The sequence below is a fragment of the Sardina pilchardus genome, chromosome 4 (assembly GCF_963854185.1).
Source record: "Sardina pilchardus chromosome 4, fSarPil1.1, whole genome shotgun sequence".
NCBI classification, from domain to species: domain Eukaryota; kingdom Metazoa; phylum Chordata; class Actinopteri; order Clupeiformes; family Clupeidae; genus Sardina; species Sardina pilchardus.
Genome location: NC_084997.1, coordinates 7,511,476 through 7,538,975, shown reverse-complemented (window position 1 = coordinate 7,538,975; position 27,500 = coordinate 7,511,476). Strand labels below are relative to the sequence as shown.

Sequence of the window (27,500 nt, the reverse complement as noted above, 5' to 3'; positions counted from 1 at the left end):
AAGAGAGAGAGAGAGAAGGCCAGGAGGGCAGGGAGGAGCAGTTTGTTTTATTCCAGCCCTTGATGTGTGTTGTCATGTCGGCAGGATTATCGGCTTCGCCTCATTGAGCGGGCTTATTGGATCAGCTGGAGAGATTTAAGTGGTAAACTAAAGTGACTGGCGTCCGGGTTTGCCTCCATTGTGTTGGGCGAGAGCGCGTCGGGTGCGGAGGCAGGACGCCGCGTGGCGTGGCGTGGCGTGGCGGGCACCGAGCGCCAGCGATCCCCTCCGCATCACACACTCTCTCACGCCTTCGCCCCGCAGCTCGGCGCATCACATGAAAAGGTCACGGCGGCCGTTTCCCCCGCCGCACTTTAACAAGAGCAGATAATGACTGAGTTATGCGGCTAATTTCGGGGGCAAAGTGGCCGGGATAACGCCGCCTGATCGCCCGCTCGGCCCCTGCGCGAGTGGCCACCGCATCCGAGCCGCCGGCATCCGGCGGTTATTGATTCAATTAAGCGCGGCGAGAAACCGCAGATAAGAGCGACAATATGGAGCCGACCGCACGAGCACACCACGCCACGCCACGCCGCTCCACTCCTGAGGAGGCCATTGTCCGAGACGCTCCTCCATCTCAATAATGACTCCCTGCGGCGCCCAGGTCCCCTGCGCCAGGAGAGAGACGCGCTGCGTGGCGAGTGTCCGACACGAGGCTTTTTTTTCTCTCCTCTGACAGAGCTCAGCGCTCAGTGCAAGGGAAGCGATTAGGCCGGGAGTTAGTTAATTAGCCACTGATTGAGGGGTTAATTTAGAAAAGCAGCAACAGGAATGGCTTCACCGGTCCCCTTTTGGTTATTAAAGAATAATGAGGCGCATAGCTCAAGATAGTGAGGGGGTTATTGCTGCCCTGGACCAAGGCATGTGGTGGTTTTTGCTGCACTGTTTCTCTGGGTTCTCTGTCTCCAAGGCTGACGGGCTGTTGGGTAACACACTCCCCAAAGTTAAGAGCAGGTTGGAGTGGAAGAGTTTCAGTGGGCGGCAGCACATCTGGTGAGCTATTGTGTCTGGCCACCTCTATGCGGCAGAGTCCCCGAGCTGTGTTCACACACACACACACAAACACACACACACACACACACGCACACACACGCACACACACGCACACACACACACACACGCGCACACACAGACACACACACACACACACACACACACTTACATATACATACGCATCCACACAAACTCACCGTTCACCACCACGATGATGTCTCTGAAGTCGATCTCACCCCTGGCCTCCACACGAGCCTCGCAGCGGTACACGCCTTCGTCAGCTTTGGTCACCTGCTGGACCTGCAGGTTGTTGTTGGGCAGGACCTGGAACTCTGTGGTGAGCGAGGAAGGAGGGGGCGAAGATGGAGGGAGAGAGAGAGAGAGAGAGAGAGAGAGAGAGAGAGAGAGAGAGAGAGAGAGACCTCTCATTAGCACTTCAAACCCGCCTCAACACAGCTATTTATACAGCTGAGCCACAGAGACTGCCATGAGTGGGAGGCATGTTTTTTGGAAGAGATAACAATTATACATAAAATGACAAAAACAACAAGAATAAGAATAAGTCGGATTCGGTTTGAAATTCATATCCCCGTGTCCGCCCTGGGAGAGGAGAGAGATCTCTTGGCAGGTAGCACTAGCTCAAATCCTGGACCAACATAAAAAGATCTGAATCTGTGGCATTTCAGTCAAGTTGGAAGGCCAAAGTGTTCGGGGAGATGGTTGGACTTATCATATTCTCATCGGGCATGTACACGAGAAGGTAGTGTCAACCACTATTATGTAAATTCTGTAGTTATTTTAAGTGCAAGCGTACAGTTTTAACTTCAAATGTGTTTAGGCAGTGTCATTAAAAACATAATTAAAAGATTGTTTTTTATGTTAATTAATTGCTATTGTGCTTGCTGACATCAAAACACTCCAGAATGCAAAAATATCCTGTCCCTGGTACACGGCTGGATAGCATACTGATATGCCATTTTGCAACAATGTCCTCTGCGAAAAACACCCCACTAAACAAAAATACTGTGTACCGCCTGTCCTCTGAGCCCTACTGTGACTGCTAGTACAGATGAACTGGGCTGATTCTGGACCAAGACTTAGTACAGGAGAACTACATATTAATTAATTCATTCATAAAGCATTTTTCATGCATGTACTGTACACTATCAAATGTCATTTACAGAAAAAAAGCAAAAAAGACAGACACTGGTAAAAAGGAAGTAGAGAGCATTGAGAACAACTGGGCTGATTTTGAGAGAAGACTGATTGCAATTTAAATACAGAAGAACAGGCGTGTTTTGAGGAGAAGATTGTGATTTGAAGATGAAAGAACTGGGGAGATTTAGGACAGGAGACTCACTGAGGTTCTCTGGCATTATCTCCATGTTGTTGTAGAACCAGGCCACCACCGGCACAGGGGAGCTGGTGACGTCACACACCACCTCGGCCACCGAGCCCTGGCGGAACTCCTGCGGCGACTTCACCTCGCGGAACGTCAGCTTCTCTGTGGGACACGGGAGCACACGGTGGGATCACAGTTAGCGTCACAAACAGAGTTATTCACAATGACTGTACACGCAGAGCTGGAGTGGCAGACAGAGTTCGAGAGAATGTTCTGTTTTCTTTCGCTTCCGTCTTTCATGTGCAGCGTGAGGAAAAGACTTCCGAAAAGTCTCATTCCAAACAATGAGGTGAAAGGAAACTGCCGATTCCCCAACAGGCACACGGCTCTTCATCAGCTCCAATCCGACGTGTCCCTGAGAAAGGAAGCCTCTCTTTGAGCAGTCCCACTCTCTTCCCTCTGCTGTGACATCAATCAGTTAAACTGAGCAGACACAACTCGCCAAACCAAACAAGGCAAAGTAAAAAACAAAACAAAACAAAAAAAACATGCACACAAAATAAAATTAATAAATAAATCCTTATCTGTAATCAAACAGTCTGTAACATGTTTAATGTTAAGACATTATAAATGATTCTATTTGTGTGTGTGTGAAGCCATCATAAACTGCCTCTCCCTCTCTCTCTCTCTCTCTCTCTCTCTCTCTCTCTCTCTCCCTCTCTCTCTCTCTACAGAAATAGGGAAGCATCTTCAAACGAGCCAGACGCTCCAATCTCCCCTTCATCTGTTTCCCCCTCCTTTGAGTATTGATTAGCGAGCCACGTCTGCTTGGACTTAACTCTCGGCGCTGTGCGGCATTGCTTATTACACGGCATAAACAAACAGACCGCCTGGCCCCTGACGCTCGCATGTGATATCCGCCGGTGGGGGAGAGACGGAGAGGGCTTGGCAGCCAGGAACGAGAGAGCAGACTGTGAGAGAGAGAGAGAGAGAGAGAGAGAGAGAGAGAGAGAGAGAGAGAGAGAGAGAGAGAGAGAGAGAGAGAGAGAGAGGAAAAAATGCCAGGATGCACATTTCTGCTGTCAGCATCCCCAGGCCGATGTCCGGCGAGGGGTTCGGATATCATCATTATCCGGCCGACACGATGCAATAGTGCATGCATGAGAAGAGGATGCCTTTCATTTGGGTCATTAATGTCCAATCATTTGAATTGCCTCTTCCTGCCATCCTCTGCTGGACTGGTCTGAGCTCCCTGTACAGGAGATGAATTTGGATATTTCCCTCACCCCTCCTCCTCTTTCCACTCATCCTGTCTTCCTTAATATCTTTTAATCCAATTCTCCCCGTGTCCTTTATAATGGGACTGAGTCTTTCTCTTGTCTCGCTCCTCTCCTCTGCTCTCCTCTCTTCTCCTCCTCCTCTCCTCTCCTCTCCTTTCCTCCTCTCCTCTCCTCTCCTCTCCTCTCCAGCCGTACACCTTTCCTCTGATTCGGTCTCTGCATGTGTCAGCCCACACGACACTCTAACTCATTGCTATTAGCTCAAGCCGTGAGAGGCACAAAGCCAGACAATGGACTCCCCGCCTATGCAATCTCATGTCAGAAGTGAATCCTACGGGCATAATCCCCATCTAGATAATGTCGCTGTCTTTCCCTCTCTCGTTTTCGCTCTCGCTCTTCTCATCCTCTCTTCAAACTCTCGTTGCCATTGTCGCCCCCTCCTCAATCAAATCCTCCCTATTTTCCTTGTGTGCCACAGGCTGTTGGCTTGTTGAGAGAATTACATTCAGGTTTTCATCAACAAATTTGTCAAACATCCTTGAAAGGAGCGCAATCCCGATTTCCCCATTTGTTGTGCTTCTCTCACTCTCTCTCTCTCTCTCACTTTCTCTCTCTCTCTCGGCCTGCCTGCAACCCCCTGGATGTCATCTGTTCACACGGAAAATAACAACCGCCATTCACTCGGGGGATAACGGCCCTTTCATCAGGCAGACAGCTGGAGAGTGATGTTGTTAGTAGGTTTTACATGCATAATGTTCCTCAACCGAACAGCTAAATGGGTGCTGGGATTAAAGTGGGAGCCCGATGCTGCTTGATAATGTCATTTCGTGTTCTCTTTGTTGGGCCAGAATTCATCGAGTCTATGTGACCAACAACCAATCAGTGGCACTTTTCACCCATTCAGATTCACATCCGCCGTATTATCCCAAAATGGGCGGGTCAGCTGACAATACCATAAAGCTCCAGATTCAGAAATGGACATCATCAAGTTGGCGCGGGGAAGATAAATATGGGCTTGCTATATGGGTCACTACTTCATGTTACGTTACAATGGCTTGCCGTCAATAAAAGACATGACACGTATGTATGTAGTAAACATAGACTGATGGGCCAATATGAATAAAACGTTGTTGTTATGAGGCTACAATCCTTAGCGAGATGACAAACCAATGTCAGAAGTGTCAGCCAGCAGACACATAACCTTGTTTACAGCATCTGCGTAGCGCCCGCAAAGCAGCGCACACGAGCTCTTTTTTCCCCCTGTTTCTCGAGAGCGAGACGTCACGTGGAGAGAAGTGTCTACAGCAGCACAATCTCCCCTACTGAGCGCTGTCTCCTGGTCGGCGAGCATCTGCTCGCCTCCTTTACGGCGTATCATAAAGACAGGACCCTCAGACGCGCGTGGCGGAGGTGGTGGAGGCGGAGGAGGAGGTGGTGGTGGAGGAGGAGGCGGTGTTAGCGCAGCGAGGGGGCACCGTCAGGGATGCATCCAGGGCCTCCTCCTCCTCCTCCTCCTCCCCCTCCCCGCGCTCTCTGAGAAACGCTCCCTGCCTGCTTACCTCTGATTTAATGTTAAACAACTCCAGCTACTGACAGGTGGAGCCCTCTTCACAGCCGTTTGAACACGGGTGTGTGAGTGTGGGGGATGTGCACATATGAGAATGAGTGTGTGTGTGTGTGTGTGTGTGTGTGTGAGTGTGTGGTGAACAGGGAGCACTCTGAGTCAGGCACCCCAGGAAGCCATGTATCCCCTGAAGCACTATACACATTCTGCCCAAATGAAGCAGCAGGTTAGAAAAGGCAAAGACACTCCAGGGGGTGGAGAAATCTGCTGCAACCACAATGAAAGCACTGCAAGCTCAAACACACACACACACACACACACACACACACACATTCCAGGAGGACACATGCAGAGACATGCATATTTAAAGCACATACACATGTATGCATTTAAAATGTACTGTACGGATGTTGTACATCCACAAAGCACATATGGAAGCACACACACTCTCTCTCTCTCACACACACACACACACCATGAGACACACAGCATGCAGAGACATGCATATTCAAAGCGCGTACAAATGTATGCATTTAAAATGTACTGTATGGATGTCATACATCCACAAGACACACTTGGCAGCACACACGTGCACACACACATGCACACGCACACACACACACACACACACACACATACGCGCACACACACACACACATACACACACACACACACTCACATTCAGAGGCTGCTCACTCACACACGTGCATCAGATTGTGCCAACATGCCTAGAATAACTGGAATAACTGTGTGTGCGTGTGTACAGTGTGTGTGTGTGTGTGTGTGTGGCGAGGAGAAGGGAAGATGCTCACGGTATATCTCCAGCACCACGGTGGCCTCCTGTGTGAGTCCCTGCGCATCGGTGGCCTGGCAGCGGTAGATGCCCGCGTCCTCCACGTTGGCATTGTAGAGCGTGAGCCTGGAGCGCACGCCCTCCGTGTGCAGCGCCACCCGCTGCGATGGCACCATGCGCTCGCCCTGCGGGTTGTACCAGTCCAGGCTGATCGGCTCTCCGATGGCTGAGAGGGAGAGAGGGAGAGAGAGAAAGAGAGAAAGAGAGAGAGAGACGGGGTGTTATAAAGAGAGAAGTGTCCTTTAGGGACGCCCAAGGACAGAAGGGAGGACACCAGGGACTGCGGAAAGGGCAGGGTGCCACACTTGCTCTCCAGGTGCTGGCCCTCATAAATCCTCCCTGGCTGGGGGTCATCAGCACATGGCAACTACCCTTCCCATCCTCACCCATCCACCTACCACCCTTCGCAACCCCTACGCTACACCCCCCCCCCCCCAGCATCCATCCGTGTGTGAGCCTGGTCTCACAGCACTGCAGGGGGAGCTCAGGGCAACTGGAGGTCTGGGCAGAGAGGCCGAGCTGGATCCAGTGTGAGCCCAGATGAGCTGCTGGCTGCTGGGCTGGCTGGGGGAGCAGGCAGGGGGTTATCAGGGGATGGGCAGCGGTGCATGCCCAGCGGGGGGAGGGCCGGGAGGCCGAGGGGCATGGAGGGGACACGGGGCCCCTGATCCCATATGACCACAGGGGGGCGCTGTGTGGTGCCACGGCAGGGGGGGTCAGCCATGGGGTAGATGGAAGTAGGGGGGCATTTGAGATGAGAAGATCTCATCCTCTCTCTCTCTCTCTCTCTCTCTCTCTCACACACAGACACACACACACAGACACACGCACACTTGCTCTAAATCCCCGTTGCATGATGTCTTGCTTGTGACACAGAGCATGTTGTGAGAGGTAAAGAGCATTAGGAGTGAGTGAGGCCGCACAGCAGACTGATCACTCGGTGCAGACGCTCTGCTTCAGCAGCCTGTCACACTGGACTACACACGCTCTCAGATGGATGAGTGGCTGCTGAGCTGAGCATGGACACACATGCACACACACACACACACACACACACGGACACACACGGACACACACACACACGTGTGCACAAACACACCTAGTATAGAGTATATCTCCTTTCTTTCCCCCAGAGATGAGGTTCTGATGAGAGGCTGTACATTGATCTCTCTTAATGCTCTTAAACAGACCATTGAACATGCTCACTCGACTCGCTCCCTCACTCCAATGACAGGGTCCACCAACAGGTAATTGTCCAGCGCACGGATGAGTAGCCATGCTAGTTGGATGATGCTATTTCCTTAGAGCTCGTAAGAGGTCGTGTCTTTTTTTTTTACACACTAACAGTCTAGTTCATGAATTCATGGCCTTGGTTCCATTTATCTGGCAAGTTGTGATGATAGAAATAACCATGGGAAGAATCTCTCTGGACTCTTGACGCATGCTGTTTGGACTAAGCTTAGCACCCATAAAGCCTAGGGTCTACTGAAACATAAGACATACCTGCACAGGAGACACAACATTAAAGCATTCACAGCAACACCAGCAAGGTTACGAGAGTGTGGGAACATTTCCAGTAATTAGATAACACTTTCATTTCCATTTGAACACTCATTTCCATTTCATGTAATCCATCCATCAAGGATGAACACCAAGAACAGAATTCCTTTGACTAAACCTGTATGGTTCGCTTCACAGCAGTCATAAACAATGACAAGAATTTGTTCACGACAGACTTGCCGCTCTCATGCTCGCTAGGATGCTTGTGTGTCTCCAACCTGTCTCCGGCATCATGAATACGGTAAACCTGTACTTTGTTGCCGTAAGGTTGGCTTTACCGCAAGACACATTGGAAGAAACGTGAGCACAAACATGGGTTAACTGTAAGGTAAAGAGTGGCCTATCAAATATTAATCTGGAACCAATAAAACCATTTCAATAATGAAAACAATAAAAAATAAAGCAGCTCCACACATCTCCCCTTTCCACTGCAGACACACATATGAATCCCTGCTGCAGTGTGGCCTTGCACAGCCTTTCACATTTCACACACTGTGGGAGTGCAAGGGGAACCCTGTCGCAGATGGAGCCGCCGTTATATATGGACTTCATTATGTGTCATGCGGCGCTGGCTTTGGGGGATGGAGTAAGACAGCCTGTGGATGGTGCTCCAGTGGCTCGCAGAGTCGCTTTATGACACCGTCTGACTGAGGAGGTGGCATAGCAGACACAGACTGGGGCCGACACACCGTCCTCAGGCAGCGTGGCTGTGGCTTGGAGTCGCTGGCTGGGGAGAGGGAAGGAAGGCTGCCGTAGTGCGGCGGCTTCAAACACGATTCTCAGGCTGATCGTGCTCCTGTGCGTGACAATCCTCTTGTGTGAAATGAAAGGCCTATCAGAGATTTATGGCCTGTTGGCACAGGATACCTCAAATACTTCATACCAACCACCTTGAATTATTAGCCGGTGCATCACCATACTAATTTGTCATTTGGCACAGACTTTAGTTCCTCATAATATGTCTGAAACACTCATCCACGCCCTCTTCACCTCCAACTGCATACAACAACAAAATCACTAATAAACTCCAATACGCCCAGAACTCAGCTAACCGCCTTCTCACTTCCACTTGTCGTCGTGACCACATCACCCCTGTCCTCTACAACATCCACCAGCTCCCAGTCAAACACAGGATGCACTTCAAAATACTCCTCACATACAAAGCACTGAATAACCATGGCCATGTCAATAACCTTGCTCATCCACCGCACTCCTGCCCGCTGCCTCAGGTCTGTCGATGCAAACACACTCAAGAACATCAGGACTAAGCTCCGGGCCAGGGGCGACAGGGCCTTCTCAGCTGCTCCCCCCTCCCTCTGGAACGCTCTCTCTGACCACATCAAACAGTCAAACACCCTATACTACCATCCTTCAAACAGGCCCTCAAAACTCACCTCTTCAAACTGTTTTGTTAAAAGACTACCCAAGCTTTTCCTTTTCTTTTACATTGCCTACCTCTCTAACTCTGGCCTCTGCTTTGTTCATGCACCTGAGTGTTTTCTTTTCTTTGTTGATGTAACCTTGTGTGTTATGTACCTTGTCTGTTGGTTTGCACCTATTAGTACCTACTATTATATTAAGTGAGGATGCAATAATGGGCTGATTATTCTCTGTCCGACTCCGATGGTTTCAGAGCCACTCATTTTTCTCCATAGACGGTAAAATAAACATTCTTTCTGCTATTCAGAGTAGCCTTTTAAAAAAATGTTCAGCCTACTTCTCACTTGTTGCCTCAACCTAATAAAATCCTATTTTTCGCAGAGGGTGGCCAGGACGTTACCCTTGATTATATCATCTGGCTGCACAGCTACAGTAATCACTTTGTTAAAGGGATATTCCGCCATTTTTGGAAATACGCTCATTTTCCACCTCCCCTCGAGCAAAACAATCGATATTTACCTTGCTCCCGTTCATCCAGCCATTCTGTGAGTCTGGCGATACAACTTTTAGCTTCAGCCTAGCATAGATCATTGAATCGGATTAGACCATTAGCTTCTCGCCTGCTAGCTTCATGTTTAAAAGTGACTAAGATTTCTGGTAATTTTCCCATTTAAAACGTGTCTCCTCTCAAGTTAGAAAGTGCAATAAGACCAACTGAAAATGAAACCTGGCGTTTTTCTAGGCTGATTTGACATGGAACTACACTCTCATCTGGCGTAATAATCAAGGCAACTTGCAAACTACTGGCACTACTACTGCTTGTTGTCTATGGGGACTATTTTCAGATGCTGCGTACGATATCACTGCGCCTATGGTACGTTTGCAAGTTGCCTTGATTATTACGCCAGATGAGAGTGTAGTTCCATGTCAAATCAGCCTAGAAAAACGCCAGGTTTCATTTTCAGTTGGTCTTATTGCACTTTCTAACTTGAGAGGAGACACGTTTTAAATGGGAAAATTACCAGAAATCTTAGTCACTTTTAAACATGAAGCTAGCAGGCGAGAAGCTAATGGTCTAATCCGATTCAATGATCTATGCTAGGCTGAAGCTAAAAGTTGTATCGCCAGACTCACAGAATGGCTGGATGAACGGGAGCAAGGTAAATATCGATTGTTTTGCTCGAGGGGAGGTGGAAAATGAGCGTATTTCCAAAAATGGCGGAATATCCCTTTAAAGTTCACCAATTTTGTTTCACCCTCACTAAAACAGAGGTGATGGTGACAAGGTTTACAGGTTGCAAAAACCAGCTGGCTGCGCTAGTCAACATCTTTTGATGAAAAAGTTGTTGGGCCCATGATGTCGGACTTACAGTATCAACCAAATAACCACTGATACCAGGGACGCGCACAGAGATGTTGGCCTGTGTAGCCTGCGGAGCTACAGCATTTGTATTTGGTGAGGCAACCAGCCGATTCACTTCCTGTGTGACACTAGACTCTCAGGACACTCCATACACTTCAGAAAGGCCAGAATTTCATGAAGTGTAACCTTTTGCAAAAAAGGTTACACTTCAAAGCGCTCTTGTCCAAAGCGACATACAAATTACAACAATACAATAGTTAAAAATAACAGTAAAGAATTCAAAAAGTTGGTGATGACTATACCAAGGAGAACCTCAATAAGAAACAACAATGTCAATTCAATCAATATGAAAATAAATAAATAGTATAATATACAAACCTAATGCCTAAGAAGCACTTAATAAACTAAGTGCATGTTGAACAGATATGCCTTTAGATCCCTTGCACTGAGAGAGCCCTGGGCAGCTCATTCCACCAACAAGGAACCACTGAGGAAAAGTGTCTTGAATTTGACCTAGCGTTTATGGCTGGTTGACACAACAGCCGCTCATCAGAAGACCGCAGTGGGTGGTTGGGGATGTACATCTTGATCACTTAATTAAGATAGCAGGGAGCAGACCCAGCCAGTGTCCTGTAGGCCAAAGTGAGAGATTTCAATTTCATTCTGGCCACTATAAGGAGCCAGTGGAGAGAAACTAGGAGAGGAGATACAGTACGTAGATGTGTCCTCTTGAAGACTAGGTGTGCTGCAGCATTCTGAATCAATTGTAAAGATTTTACTATAAGTTGGTAGGCCAGCTAACAGTGAATTACAATAGTCCATCTTGGAGATAACTATGGCCTGTACAACAATTTGTGTGGAATCTTGTGTCAGATAAGGTCTGATCATCCTAATGTTGTAAAGGATAAACCAACATGATTTTGCAATTGAGACTATGCTCAGAGAACTTAAGTCGGTCATTAATTATGATGCCCAAGTTACAGTATGTGCCGATCTAGTTGGGGTCAAAGAAGATGAGTCAAGCTGGATGTTATTCTGTTGGGGAAAAGCTGTAGCTGGAAACACCAGAAGCTCAGTTTTTGAGAGATTCAGCTGATGGTTCCGATCTTTCATCCAGACTGAAATATCCTTAAAGGGATATTCCGCCATTTTTGGAAATACGCTCATTTTCCACCTCCCCTCGAGCAAAACAATCGATATTTACCTTGTTCCCGTTCATCCAGCCATTCTGTGAGTCTGGCGATACAACTTTTAGCTTCAGCCTAGCATAGATCATTGAATCGGATTAGACCATTAGCTTCTCGCCTGCTAGCTTCATGTTTAAAAGTGACTAAGATTTCTGGTAATTTTCCCATTTAAAACGTGTCTCCTCTCAAGTTAGAAAGTGCAATAAGACCAACTGAAAATGAAACCTGGCGTTTTTCTAGGCTGATTTGACATGGAACTACACTCTCATCTGGCGTAATAATCAAGGCAACTTGCAAACGTACCATAGGCGCAGTGATATCTTATGCAGCATCTGAAAATAGTCCCCATAGACAACAAGCAGTAGTAGTGCCAGTAGTTTGCAACTTGCCTTGATTATTACGCCTGATGAGAGTGTAGTTCCATGTCAAATCAGCCTAGAAAAACGCCAGGTTTCATTTTCAGTTGGTCTTATTGCACTTTCTAACTTGAGAGGAGACACGTTTTAAATGGGAAAATTACCAGAAATCTTAGTCACTTTTAAACATGAAGCTAGCAGGCGAGAAGCTAATGGTCTAATCCGATTCAATGATCTATGCTAGGCTGAAGCTAAAAGTTGTATCGCCAGACTCACAGAATGGCTGGATGAACGGGAACAAGGTAAATATCGATTGTTTTGCTCGAGGGGAGGTGGAAAATGAGCGTATTTCCAAAAATGGCGGAATATCCCTTTAAGGCATGCAGAAATCTGATGGGTCCTCAGGTGGGAAAGATAGGTGAAGTTGAGAGTCGTCTGCATAGCAATGATAATCAAATCCATGGAAGTGAATGGTCTCACCTAAGGAAGTAGTGTAGATAGAGAAATGCAGGGCCTTAATACTGATCCCTGAGGCACACCTGTGGTGAGGTCATGCAACTTTCATACCTGTCCCTGCCAAGAAACGCTGAAAGAACGCCCAGAAGGTAATATTCAAGCCAGTAATTTCCCAGAAATTCCCAATTCAGATACTGTAGTGTAGAAAGGAGAATGTCATGGTTAACAGTATCAAAGGCTGCCGATAAATCTAGTAGAATTAATAATGATAACTGAGCAGAGGACTTAGCTATTCTCAATGATTCAGTCACAGACAGAGAAGTTTCAATAGAATGACCACTCTTGAAACCAGATTGCACCGTCTAGTAGGTCATTCTGATAAAGGAAGTCACATACTTGCTAGAAGACCACTTCCTCCAAAACCTTTAACAAGGAAGAAAGAATTGAGACAGGTCTGAAGTTCTTCACATCGCCTTTTTAGAAGGAGAAGGAATTATTTCAGAAATGAGTGAACATGAGTTACATGTGTGACTGCTGGTAGAACAGCAGGTGCGATAGACTATAGAAGAGTAGGCCTAGACGGGACAGGATGCAAAGGGCATGTTGCTCGTTGAAGTAGTCGAAAGACCACTTCCTCATCAAAGAGTCTCTGTAGTGTCATTAACCTCAAGTGACGGGAATGAACCCAGTGTAGGTAAAGCGGACTACTACAGCTTTGCTGTTCTGTGTCTCCTTTTCCTAATTTTTTTTTTATGTCAAGCTCTTGTGCATGTCTGGAGATGGGATGATGAATTTTGTTTTCCTTTAGCACTCCAGTGCAGGTTATGACAGCACATCAGGAAGCTTACGAAAGACTCATCTGCATTTTGCTTATCGAGGAGGTCAGATAGTTTTATTTCCATCCATAAGAGAAGGTAGCTTGACAGGGCCTGTTTTTCGCTTGTTGTCACTACCTACTATAAGTGAGGTTAAGCTGTTATTGAGGCTTCTATGTTGTTTCGCTGTTTTTAGCGTCAGAAAATAAAGCTCTGTTTATATTTTTGAAACTCCGACTCTTGGGCCTCCCTTATGCTGTGTTCCCATTTATAATCAGTTTAATGGGTACGTAACAAACCAAGAGTCATCACCACTCACCTCTACACAAGCCAAGAAACACCACAATTGGGCTGGGCCTGACATGACACCTGACTATGACTGTGCTCAGTGTTGCGCAAAAGACCTCCCAGGGAGGGAGGGAGGGAGGGAAAGTCTCATATTGAGGTCAGAGATTAGACTTATGTAAATTTGTAGGTCATATTTAGGTTTTTTAGTTTAATCAATACTTTTGACAGGGAAGATATGTGTAAATAGGAATGTGCTTTGTCACGTTTCTATTGAAAGCACTAAAGCATAACCCGCATTTTGCACGGCATTCACTACATTCATTGCACATGCACATCCAACACTTTTTGTTCATAAAAAGTTATTGTATTGTATTTATTGTATATATGTAATGTAAGTATGAATCTGTCTCTTTTATATATAACTTGGCATCAGTGTGGGCAGCAATGAAAGAATTGTATTGCACAGAGAAACTTGTTTTCCTTGCTGTATACGACAATAAACACTTTGAACTTGAATTTAAAGAAAAAAAGGGCACTTTCTCTTGCTTGCTCAAGCCCCCCTTTGATGTCCATGTGTGCACATGCCTGACTGCTATCACTGATGATTACATGTTTACACACCAGGCAGCGGTGAAATGCAAAAAAAGATTTCAGATTCCCTATTTGAGCTAGTTTCCACATGCTTCAGGAGTTCTGCTTGTCTTGAGAAGAGTGTGGAGTTGGCCAGAGGTCTTTATCAGCGCCTCCTGCCTGCTCTCTGCCCTTCATGCAGCCGCCGGCGCCTGACAAGAATCCGTGCCGAACCCCACCGTCACGGCCTGCTCGGGCTCCGGGGGCGCTTGACCTCCACGCTTCAAGGGTGTTAGCCGTCAGCGCTGCTCTCGCAGGGAGAGAGAGAGAGAGAGAGAGAGAGAGAGAGAGAGAGAGAGAGAGAGAGAGAGATGGAGAGAGAGAGAGAGAGAGAGAGAAGTACTGCTGCACTGTTCTGCACTCTGGCATCGCTCCAGCAGGGGTCAGCGTGGATCAACCTCCCCACCTCCACCCTCCATCTCCATCTCCTCCCTCGACCTCTCTCCTCTCTCCTCCTCCTCATCCCAGTCCTCCTCCTCCTCCTCTTCTGCGATAGCAGCAAGTCAGTTTTGCACCTGCCCTGGCTGAGCGTGAGCGTGGGGAGCAGGAGGAAGGGCTCTGCTCTGGGGGGAAGCCCAGCCATGTGGAAAACATAAAGCCCGGAGCCCAACCTGATTTAACCCGCCATAATCTCCCTGCCCCTCCACCCACGGATGCGCGCTCCCCCACTGCCTGGCGCTGCCGCCGGGGACTCGGCTCCTCCGGCTCCTCCAGCCGAGGAGATGGAGCTTACGGGCCCTGAGACGTGCTGCAGGGGTTCAGGGAGTCAGAGCCCATGGGTAATCTGTACATGGAGCAGGACTCTGGCAGTGCTGGTGGAGGAGTTGGCCTGGGAGGAGGGTACACATTGACCACATTGCATTGGAGCTGCGATAAACATGTGTGGGTGTGTGGTTTTGGTGGTTGTGGGCGGGTGTTTGACTGATGGGACCACCCCACTGCACCCAACCAGGATGTGCCCTCAGTCATCCCCAGAGGGCCAAATTAAATTGTTGTGAACCACATCTCCTGACAAAAATGCCCACAATCAATTTACTCTTCATTATTGTCTTTAAACTATTAAAGACCTTTCAACCTTTCAAGTGTTCATGTGAGTTACTGCACCACGATAAGGCACAGCCTGCTGCTCTAGGTGGAAGGATGACTACTAATGCATCAGTTAATGACTTGGCTCTGCTCCAGCAGACTGCCATAGATGTCAGACACGTGCGGGCGGCGATGGTCAACATGTCGGCACGGTGAGGGGCGGGACTGATTGACCAAATCACTCCACTCAAATCTCAGTAATTGGGTGCACCCATCGTGATACGGAAGTATGGAAGACATGGTTACTGTACCTGTACATGTGAAGAATTTGGACTCCCCCACGCTCAGCTCAACCTTGCTCAGCGAGATGGACACTTGAAGGACAGCTAGGAGACAGAGAGAGAGAAGAGGAGAGCAGCGTTAGGACAGCGTGTTGATACATAACAAAGGGAAAGAGGCAGATATCCCTCTGTGCCCTGAGCACTCTCATGCTCCTCTGGCTGATTAAACCCAAATAAAAGACAGTCTGAGCAAAGAGAGAGAGAGAGAGAGAGAGAGAGAGAGAGAGAGAGAGAGAGAGAGAGAGAGAGAGAGAGAGAGAGAGAGAGAGAGAGAGAGAGAGAGAGAGCACCAGCCAGTCAGGGAGGTGAGGTCAGCTCAGCGAGCCCCAGCTGAACAATCACTTCAATCACATCATCCAGCGAGCCGCACGCGCCAACCTGATGAAAAGCAGGATTCGTGTCGAGATCAGACCGAATATAAAGAAAAGGGGGAGGAAAGCGAGAGCAGGAGAACAAAAAGAGAGAGAGAGTGACAGAGAGAGAGAGGGGGAGGGAGGGGGAAAGGGGGGGAACCCTTTGATCTATCCATCTACCTGTCTGGTAGCTCAGGCCTCTCCCTGTTCATTTCCATGGCTCTCTCCCTGTGTTTTTATGGGCTCTCTTATTGAAATGTGCCCACACCCACTCCCCTCCACTCGCCCGCCTCTCAGGGGGCACACGGCCAGAGCTGATGAGGGGAGGCAGAGACTGACAGACTGACAGACAGACGGACAGACGTGATGGGCAGACGCCACTAGTTCATATGCTGTGAGCGCAACATTCAAAGGGCGGCGGGTAGTGCGGCGGGTAGTGTCATTCAGGCTGTGAGAGACCGGATGTATTCCTACAGCATGCAAGACCACGCTGGCGTACGGTGGACAGACGGAATGCTACAGTGAGAACTGTGATTTAAATTTTCATTTTGGATTATTTATTCAAACAATTTAATATGTCCAACACATTGCAGTTTATTATTATGATAATTGCCTCTTTGTGTGATACAGGAAAGACGACAGCTTCCCCCGAGTCAACACAAAATGCCATCATTTTTGATAAAAAATCATTTGTAATTTTGTTCGTAACTGCCAATTGAAAACTTTACACAGAGCATAAATGGAAAGTACTTTCCCCATTGAAACTGGTGGCCAAGTCAAACAAGAGCCAATCAAACATGCTGACATGAGGAAACGAAAGCATGTCTTTCAACAGCATCAAATCTCTGTAAGTACACAGGTGCATGCCCACACAACCTGCTTCACTGTGTGAGCTGAATCAGCCTGCATAATCACCTGGATGCCCTTCCCCTAGAGCTGAGAGCCACTTTAGGAGTTTGGCAAGGAAACCTTTAAAGGAGGTAAAACAAGTTTCTTATACTCTTGAGACACACAACGTGGGCTTGAAAATAGGGGACATGCGGGCACACACTTCACGCACAATCTCATTCACACACCCGCATGCACGTATACACACACCTACGCACAAAACCATTCCTTCACAACACATGACACCCCCCCCCCCCCCCCACACACACACACACACTTTCTCCCTTTCTCTGCCTGAGTGCAGCGGTATGGGGTGTGGGGCCTGTGCTCAGCGGGGAGGCACTGGCATCTGGCACAATGATTAATTACAGCTGAGTCTGGCTGCAGCCCGCCACCGGACAGGGAAGTGGCGGCAGCTCTGGGCAGCCTGTCCAAACTGCACTCAGACTACTGGACTGGAGTACCGTAGCTCCTCTCCACATTCCAGCTACACCCACTGCCCGCGCCACACTCCATCCCACCCACCCAGCCCGTGTTCACAAGACACCTCCGGTGTGTGGAAGCAATGCCCACGCATCTGAGCCTTAGAATTAGTTCTGCTTTTAGAGTTGCAATTGTACAGTGGGGGGGGGGACCCTCCTTGATCCCTTTGTTTCAGTGTTAGGCAGCGGGCCATGGCATGTGGACTCCTGGCACGTTCATCCTACACATGTAACAACGCTTGCAGCGGCATGCTTTGTTTTGGAGACGTGCCACAGAGACGCAGGTGGTATCCAGGAGCAGGTCAAATGAGAGCAGCTCTGAGGACGTGCTCGAGTGTGGAGTGGTGTGTGTGATGGCGGCTAAACTGCAGCCCCATCCAACACTGTCCAAGTGAATGGCAACGTGTAGCATTCTCACACGTGGGCATGTGGGAAATTTTCTTTTCGTGTTGGTTGTTTTTTTTTGGCGCGGGCTTGTCTCTCGTCAGCTTAGTCCTTGTCAGAGTTGCTCCACCATGTCAGCGGTAGCTGCATTATTCATGGCATAAATAAACTAACAAGGAAGAACACTTATACGCGTTTTCATATAAGATCAGACACTCGAAAACATAGAGAAAGAGAAAGAGAGGGAGAGAGAGGAAGAAAGGAAAGAGTTCTCTGCATGAAAGGACAGCCTATAGAGGGCAGTAGAAAAGAGGAGAAAAACAGAGATAGGCTGATGTCATCTCTGCAACCTAAAAGCAACCCTCTTCCTTCTGAGGACAGCTGTATAAAATACCCCCCCCCCCACCCCTCTTCCTTTACACAGATATAAACACACACCCCCCCACACACACTTACACACAGAAGCCTACAAATTCTGCTATCGCTGTGCAAGATGTGTTATGAGATGTTTTGGTTTGGGTTGTGGGTTATCACTGAACTATCATAAGTGGAACTGAATGTAATTATATCAATTAATTACACGGGCTTGGCACAGGAACTGTGCTGCGATAAAACCAGTCCATCTGTCAGCCAAAATAATCTCATTTAACTGATAGGCATCAACAGACAGCTACCCATCATAACAGGGAAAAGGAAAGGAAACACAAATAGTCTTCCTTAATCAACAATAGCAGAGAGAGAGCGTGAGAGTGAGAGACGGTGAGGGTGCTGGAATAAAAGGCAATGTCTTGCTGGACAGAGATACGCATACAATAGCACACTTACGCACAGGGAAGGCCTGCCGAAACACACTGGCCACTTCCTCCTTTGCTTGCAAGCACATGCAAGCACACACACAGTCACACACACACGCACGCACGCACGCACGCACACACACACACACACACACACACACCCACATAACAACCTCCCTCCAGACTGAATATGAGGCGGAAGAGTAACAGATGCCAACATAAGGCATGAACTCCTGAGTGAACCAGTTTCATACAAAACAACTTCTCTTGGAAATCATTTGTCTTGGCAATCACTTGCCTGGGCAATGCCATGAAACCGGGCTGCCTTGGTAAACAGTGCCGTATAGTGGCAAAACATTTCCTTTGATTTAATGCACATGTTGTGGCCTCGGGCAGAACTGCTCAGAGTCCATCACCTCCCACACAGCCGAGGACCTGGGGGCACTTCATTAGCCTGATAGCTAACAAACTCATAAACACCCACTCACAAACACATGCTCAAAGGGACACACACACACACAGACACAGACACAGACACACACACACAAACCAAACAGGGCAACAAAGCAGTTGTGTAAGAGCGCCTTATTAGAGAGTCACAAACTTCCTGACTCACTGTGGAGCTGAGGGGCTGTAGTCCCAGGCGAGGCCTCTTGCTGGAGGTGTACAAGCTCCTCACCTAGACCCCCTCCCTCCCACCCCCCACCCGCGGAGACGAGCGGCTGCGCTCACGGCTGCAACTCCAAATTAACCACCACTGACATCACAAAGTCTATCTCACTCCCTGCTGTCATCTCTCTCTTTCTCACTTCTTTTCTTTCATACTTCCCCTTTTTCACTTTTTTTTCCAGTTCTTCCTCTTTACCGTTACAGTTTCTTTCACATAATTCTTTCCCCTGCTGCACTCCGCTTCATCCATTTTAATGACTATACATACCCAGTTCTTCTAAAAACCTGTATAAATATATATTTCTCTGCGCTCTTTACATCTCTAAGACAAAGCCTTCCGCTAGTGTCTTTACTACCTGAGCCTAGTTAAGAAGCTAAGTCCCTGCAAACACAGAGGTGCTCTCACCGTCTCAGACGAGACTCGGCAGCCATTAGGCCCGTGCTCTGAGTGCGCTGTAACCTGCACCCCAAGGAGAGATGAGTTAATAACGGACCCAGACTCTGTTGTTCAGAAACTCTACTGCTTTAAACCCTCCGAGCCACTCAAGGACATTTCGTTTTGGTTCAAAGGGCAGATGTCTTTATCTTTTTTTTCTGTTTGCACTGTGTTTTTTTCCCCTCCTTCTTCTTCTTCTTCTTGGTCCTCCTTGGCAACCCCATCATGAATAGAGGCAGGTGAGGAATGTGAATAGACCTCTCCACTTCCCGCTCCCCTCCTCTCGTCTCCTCTGCTCGCTCCCGTAGGGAAGGACCGGGGGCCCCGGGGTTAAGATTTCATTGTGGAGAAATTGAATTGGGCACTCTGTTGAGTCTCGGCAATTTTTTTTTTTTATCATTATGTGGGAATTGACTTGACACGGGATGACCCATCTAAATAAAGCGCGCACACACGAGACGAGTCAAACGCCGTCCCCTGACAATGCTGCCGCCGCCGCCACCACCACCGCTTGGCCATGCCGCACAGCCCTGCGCCGCTGTCTGAATGGGAAAGAGGAATGGCTCTTATCAAAACGCACACACACACATTCAGACACAGAGCGAGAGACACACACACTCACACACATTCGCATTCAGAGAGAGAGCGAGAAAGAGAGAGAGAGAAACACACACACATTCAGAAAGAGAAAGACACACACACACAGTGAGAGGGAGAGAGGGAGCAAGAGAGACAGAAAGAGAGAGAAAGAGATAAAGCACACATACACAGAGAAAAACCAACACACTCTCACACACACACACTCGGCAGTAATAGGCAAGTCTGCAGGGCCCTCACAACCCTCCATCCCAGATGCAATGCACCTAGTTCTCGCTCAATAGGACCAACAGGCACAACTCTGCCACTGCTCACTGCCAAGGGCCAGTGTATGTGTGTGTGTGTGTGTGTGTGTGTGAGTGTGTGTGTGTGTGTGTGAGAGTGTGTGTGTGTGTGTTGATGTGCTGATGCTGATTAACTCTGAGTCCTCGCACCTCACAGCATTATTCAAAGGCCATTGTGGCTTTTCCAATCATTGCACCAGAATGGAAGTATTGTAATGCGCCATTAGCAGGCCTGCATTCCCATTAGATCAGGAAATGGGACTTTAAATAAACAACAGCGGAAGGCCGCTGAGCTCCGGACACGTTTCGTATTCCGAGACACTCGCGTTCTCGCAGGGCATACAGCTGGCGGGCGGGAAGAAAATGGCGCGTGTAATGTCTTTGTTTGGTTGGCGGGCTTATTGGGAATGGGCAAGCGGCTTCGGATGGGAAAATCTGGGCCACGTCAAGCTCGGTAATTGTGTGAGTCGCCGGGGTGCTTTTGGCCCCTGCTGGGTTAATTAAATGCCGTGATGTCACATGTCACTCCACGCCACCGGCAACTCTCCACCTCCCAGCCACGCCGCCAAATCTGGAGCAGGTAAACACCTCCCTCTCCAGCTCCCTGGCGCTCTCTCTCTCTCTCTCTCTCTCTCTCTGCCCCTGTAATATCCTCTCTTTCTCTACCTCTTTCTCTATTCCTCCCTGTCTCTCTCTCTCTCAGATTCTCCCACACACACACACTATTTTCCTCAATTTTTCCCGCAATTACATGCTCCCACCTCCTTCTCCATAAGAATATAGGAATGCAGAGATTGTCTCAGTGAAATGAAATCATTTGAGCTGTCATTTTGATCTCTGCCGGAGTGACACAGTGAATGAGCGGCACATTTAATAATTATCCGGCTGAGCTGCAATACCGTCCTCATCTCTTTTGATCGCCGCAGCCATGTTATTCAGCGGCTGCTAATAATGGCACTGGTTAATGCGCTATCAGTGACATAAACCACCCTTGCGGTTGACTGTGTGTGTGTGTGTGTGTGTGTGTGTGTGTGTGTGTGTGTTGTGGGGGGGTTCCTGCTGTGTCCCTCGCTATGGTGTAGAGTGGGCAGCAGGCAGCCAGGCGCCCTGTGGCAGTGTGCCGTGCCACCCCCTGCTCCCCTCTGTGCTGTGAGTGTGTGTGTCTCTCCAGCGCTGGCTTAGACAGGCCGCCTCTGGCTGCCACCTCGCCGGCCACAATGGCAGCATCTCACAGGGAGCCCGATAGTGTCAGTCACACACATCAAAGCCACTTTGCTGTATGACAGAAAGCCTAGCTCGCAGCTCACAGCCATTACTGCTGTTAGACTTCCCAGCAACACAAACACACACACACACACAAATGATACTGTACATGCACACACACACACACAGACACTTCTGAGCTATAAAGTAAACGTCATAAAAGTAAATAATCCCCTTCTCCTCACACAGCGTAATTCTACAGCGGTCTAAACTTGTTAAGGTTCCTAAGTGATTCTGTCTCTCCCTTCTCGTTTATGCGCTACTGCTGTCTGTACTGTAGCAGGCAGTGGGTAGGAGCGGAGAGTGCTGGTCTTTTACCCCATGCTGTGGCCCTGTTCTCTGTGCCCGATCACCAGCAGAGCCTGCGGAGCCCAGCCAAGACCCAGCCAATTACCAGACCTGCTTAATAATAAATGGATCAATATGCATGCGGAACAGTAATTGAATGATTTGCACTACATCAAAACAGAGAGGGGTTCGGCTAAAAGAATCCGCAATGGGCACTCCAGACTGAGCCAGGACTTGTATGCACACACACAAACAAACACACGCACACACACACACACACAGAATGATACACTGCTTGGTGGGTCCCGTGCTGAGACACTGCCTCTAAATATTAATGTACCACTCCATCAACAGGACGCTCCCCTGTCACCAGATTAGCATAATCACCGCAATTCAAAATGGCCGCCCCTCTTTTCAAACGACGCTGATTTAGCGCGGCCACGCTGGTGATTTACAGGCAAAAAGGGGGCCGCAGATTTATGGCTCTCAGCCCCGGTGTGCTGGGGGATCGCCTGAGCGCGCTCAGTGGGATAGCGCAGGCTGCTGGCCCCCCTGGACACTGATTGGCTGCATGGCTACACAGCTTAGCGCCGCTAAACTTGGGACACATGTCTCCTTGAATCCCTTATTTGTTTTCAGCTAATGTGATACCCCAGTCGCTCGCGTCTTAGCGTCTGCGTACGTGAGTCAGGTAGTGAAACAGGCACAGAAGGTCAGCGTAAGTGCACTGATTACTAATTTAAGATACGTCAGCTTTGTACTGCACAGCAGCTCATTCCCATGCTGTGCTGTCAAATATTTTCAAACACGTGGATTTATCATGCCGTTAACGGGATAAACTAAGCTGGAGGGCAAAAACAGTTGCATGCAGGTCTTAACATGACGCCTCTTCAAACTATAACAGGCAGTCCCTAATCAGCCTTGTGCTATTTCAAATGTGTCGGTCTGTTTTCACTTCAAGGTTGCCTTTTGTGTCTTTGATTTCAAGTTTGGTTTCATCTCCTGTGCATTCTGCAGACTAATCAATGCTGACATAAAAGTGAAAAGAGAGTCAAGCAACATTTCTGGTAGCAATTAGGATCATATAGGAAAATGTTATGCTGTTCTATTCCAGTGAACCATCTGATTTCTGTCTATTCCTGCCCTCTCTCCCTCTCTCTCTCTCTACTGTGCTCTCTGTGGCCAACACACAGGGCTCTCTCTCTCTTATCTCTCTGAAGTGGAGTTCTTCAGCAGCAGGAGGTGACCCATATCTGACTGAAGCCCAGCTCTGGTCGGCTGAGCCCCATTCCTGGAGGACGCTGCTCATGCCCATGCACAGTTGCCCGGTGCCATCCAGTTGCCCGTTTCTCTCTCATACGCCCGCCTCCCTTTAGGACGCTGTCAAAGCACGGCTCACCTCTTAGCCTATTTAACAGTGCAAGACACAATGAGGAAGCCCTGTTTGACAATGACAACAGGGATGATATGGAGCTAACGCCACAGGGTTCTCAGCGCAGAGCCACTTCTGAGCGCAGTGATTCACCAAGCTACGTGAAACCACGCTAATCTCTACCGCTAGCCCCCGATAAAGCCTCTTTCTAAGCGTCATGAATAAATATGGAGAGCCCGGAGCTAATGCTATACAGTAGCGATCTTAAACTTCATCTCTCTCTTGACTCAACCCTCTCTCTCCCTCCCTCTCTCCCTCGCTCTCTTTCTCTCTCTCTCTCTCCCTCTCTCAGGGCTATTTGGCTCATTATCATATGTTTCAGAGAGCCCTTGTGACACTCTCCTCTGAGAGGAACAGAAACATGAGAGAGGGAGGAAGACCGAATGTGTGAGAGAGAGAGAGAGAAAGAAAGAGAGAAAAGAGAGAGAGCCGAGCGCAATATAAAATAAAAAGTAGCGCGCGGTGTCTGGGGGGCATAATTACCCTCTTCAAGCTGGCTGCTCGGGGAGTGACCTCCGCGCGAGGGAAGAACACAAACTCATCATCGACAGTTTATTGGCTCGGAGCTGCAGGGCCCCCGCCTCACGCCTCACGCCTCACGCCGGGCGCCTCGCCTCGCTTTGATCTCAATATCTCGGGCCCCCGAAATAAAAAAGAAAAAGAGAGAAATAAAAAATAATGGAAAAAGAAAAGCAACACATCACCCGGCGCCTCTGCCTGAATCCTCTCAACCTGGTGTCCAGGGAGCGAGTGGCAGGCGACAGTAATGCGGAGAGCCAAAGGACAATAGCACGGAGGGCATCGCGCCGCTGATTGTGTCGGTAAATGATTGGTGGCATCTGGCGGAATGTCATGTCCCTGAAACAGTTGCGGACGATGTGGAGGTGAATGGATTGACACCCTGTTTTGATTAGATTTATCTGCAGAGTTTAGACTCTCTTGGGCGTGTGCTCTGTCGATTTCTCAATCTAATTTTCTTACCCAGAGAGGCTGGACCTGCGTCTATTTTGCCGTCTTTTTTTTTTGCACTCTTCTTTGTAGTAGCTGAAGCTATCCTGGTGGCAGGAGCTAATTCCACCTTCTGGAATCCCTAATACCCATTGGGTCCCAGCACATGCTATCTCCTAATAACTAGGATTAGGGCTAGGCTAAGGGTTAGCCTCTGCGGGAAATTGCCGCTCTGACCGTAATGTGCAGCTGTAAGTAACCGCAGCATTTACCCGCTGCTGTCTCTACACATGAAATGACATAGGAGACGAGCGTAGCCATATAAAATGGCCGGGGATTGATTACATGTGGTGGTCGGGGAGAGCCCTGTTAAATTCATGGGGACAGAAATGGCCCAAGATGTGTAATTGAACAGCGGCGCTTAATAACTTTGGAGGATTGAGGGGCGTTTTCTCGCTGCACAGGGTGTAGTGTTTAATGTCGCCATTAAAGCCGAGAGAGCTATGAAGTGTCGGGAGCCGTAAAAACTACTCAGCTGCCCTTGGCTCTTTCGCTTAAACTCCAGGAGTCTTGAGGAGAAGTAAAGTATCTTCCCTTAATTCTGCTTTATTGCTTACTTGTCTGCCATGCCATCAGATGAATAGAACTATTCAGATTCCTAAGCTTTATCTGCAATGAAGTTCTTTCCTGGGATCCATTGTACAGCCACTTTTTGGATGGAATATTCATGCTTCTATGATAACCCACCGACTTTGCGTGAGTCATAACAGCATAATTGCTTTTCAATTATGCTGCCTACCCACTCTACTTGTGGAAAGGATGCTAACTACTCCAAACACAGTATACCACTAGACCTCTAAAGGAGTTAATCCTTTCCAAGCCACAGAGGCTAACAGGGCTGGAACTTAGGTCTGGTTTCCATGGTGCTGGGTGGATGAGTTCTAGACTCCCCCTGGGTGAGGCACTATCGCAGGTAAGCCCGAGCAGAAGCTGGTGCCCATTTTACAGCTGGCTGGACGAGACCATGCAGATGAAGTGCCTTGTGCAAGGTCACGCCACTCAACATCAAATGACCATCTGGGATTCCAACCCGCAATCTTCCCACTACCAGCCTAACCCCGTACAGCTACACGCTCTGTAGAGCTCAAAATGGATGACACCAACAATTTGTGGAAGCCCAGTAAACGGATACATGGATAGATGCTTCAAAGCCCCGTGACAGAGCCATCACAGCCATTTCAGGCACTCACTCGGACAATCACTGCCAATCTCCACCGACAGACGGCAGCCATCAGTGTCACTCAGGGGCGTTAACACACCACAGGCATGACAAAGCGCCATCGCTAACACGTCTCCTCCGCACAACAGCGCAGCACACTGCACTGCACTGGCTTCCCTTTCCTATAGTGCATTCATCACGGCCCACTATAACAGATGCTTATGTCCTCCTCATTGCCTTTGATTGGTGTTGCTGGTGTGCGAATGGATGTGTAACTTGTTGGAGGGTGTCTGTTGGGGGCCAGTGGGCAGGCAGGCAGACAGGCAGACCGACAAGCAGGCAGGCAGGCAGGCATGGCTGGAGAAATGGTCAATCTGTCAGGCTAATAGAGAGAGGGAGGTGAGAGGGAGAGGGAGAGGGAGAGGCGGCGAGTGAAAGTACAGGCGCCTTTCTGCTACATTGATGCACGATGGAGTGTGGAGCGCAAGGCCAACTCCATCTATTTTCCTGCACAGGGGGAAAAAGAAGGGCTTTCAAACTAATTTTCTGTCATTGAAATTTCTGGAGAAGAGCCCACTGCCATTGAACAAAAAGTGATACATCTCGCCCTGGAGGAAAAACAATAGAGGACTAAAAAGGATAATGGCAAATGCCTAGCGACGTACACACACACACACACACACACACACACACACACACCACACACAAATACAAACACAAACACACAAGGGCACATCTCCCCACAGATATTCAACGAATTAAACCCCCACTTTTATACATGAGAATGAACTGCTTGTGTAGCTGATTTGTGCAGGAATATTAAATTATCTTTAGAACAAAGCAATAGAGAGAAGGAGGGACAGAAGGAATAGAGAGAGAGAGAGAGAGAGAGAGAGAGAGAGAGAGAGAGAGGGGGAGAGAGAGAGATAGAGAACAGGACATCATTCCTTTTGGCTTGCTGTGATGCTCTGACGCGCTCATTTCTCTCTCATACTAACTATCTCGCTCCCCTTAGATGGATATTAAAGGCAGAGCCATGCCTTATCTCCCTGCGACAACGCCAGGCGACATTTGTTTCATTTAAAATTCCTCGGAGCGTGAGCCCAAGCTAACAAAGCAGGCTGGGGGGGGGGGGGGGGGGGGGTGGGGGGGCGTGAGACGGACTACCTCAGAGCCAAGCACGAGACAGGAGGAAGCATCCCACTTCTGCCACCAGCATAAATCTGGCACGTGTTTGGACGCCCGTGGCTGACCGCGTGTGCACAGCCGAGTGTAAATGGAGTGAGTCATGGAGGTCCTTCTGCTGCTGCTCCCCTCTGCTCCGCTCTCAGACAGGTGGAACAGGACGGGGGAGAGGCTATTTATAAGGCAGAGGGGGAAAAAAATACGCTCCCTTCCTGGAGATCCCAGGGTGCTTAGCATGGTGTTAGAGACACAGGTGCGCAGGTGTGGAGCTGTCAGGGGGTGAGGAAAAAGAGAGAGTGAGAGAGAGAGAGAGTGGTGATTCATGGGGATGCAAAAGTTCCCTTTGAGAAGAACAAGAAACGTGGGCCAAGTACACAAACGTGGTGACTGCAGATGTGCCCACACACTCACACACACACTCACACACACACACACACACACACACACACACACACACACACACACACACACAGAGACACATACAGAGAGGGACAAACAGGCAGACACACACACACAAACACACACACACACACACACACCACTTCTAACTGTGTAATACCTGCAATAATCATCTGTAATAATAACCTTTAACTACGACAACAACAAAACAGCCCAGTCATTGTTTGGCTGAAGCCTGCGTTTTCCTGTGGCATCTCAGATCGACACAAAAGACGCCTGATGACACGGATGACCCCCTGCGTGGTCCCACACACTAATAATCGGAGACGCCCATGAGCACGACAGCACAGCGAGACGGTGATGTTGAAGCAACCCCTGCTTATGACATAATTACACTCGCACACTG

General features: G+C 48.7%; 1 protein-coding gene across 3 annotated transcripts in view; it reads right to left on the bottom strand.

Moving 5' to 3' along the window:
* The window catches only part of ncam2 (neural cell adhesion molecule 2), a 161,071-nt gene that overhangs the window by 45,822 nt on the left and 87,749 nt on the right, over positions 1-27,500 (bottom strand). For all 3 annotated transcript variants that reach the window (XM_062533931.1, XM_062533932.1, XM_062533933.1), the window contains exons 2-5: positions 15,444-15,518; positions 6,031-6,237; positions 2,393-2,536; positions 1,230-1,364 (exon numbers count right to left, since the gene is read on the bottom strand). In XM_062533931.1, coding sequence (XP_062389915.1) covers positions 1,230-1,364; positions 2,393-2,536; positions 6,031-6,237; positions 15,444-15,518 — 561 coding nt within the window. The remainder of the gene's footprint in view (positions 1-1,229; positions 1,365-2,392; positions 2,537-6,030; positions 6,238-15,443; positions 15,519-27,500) is intronic.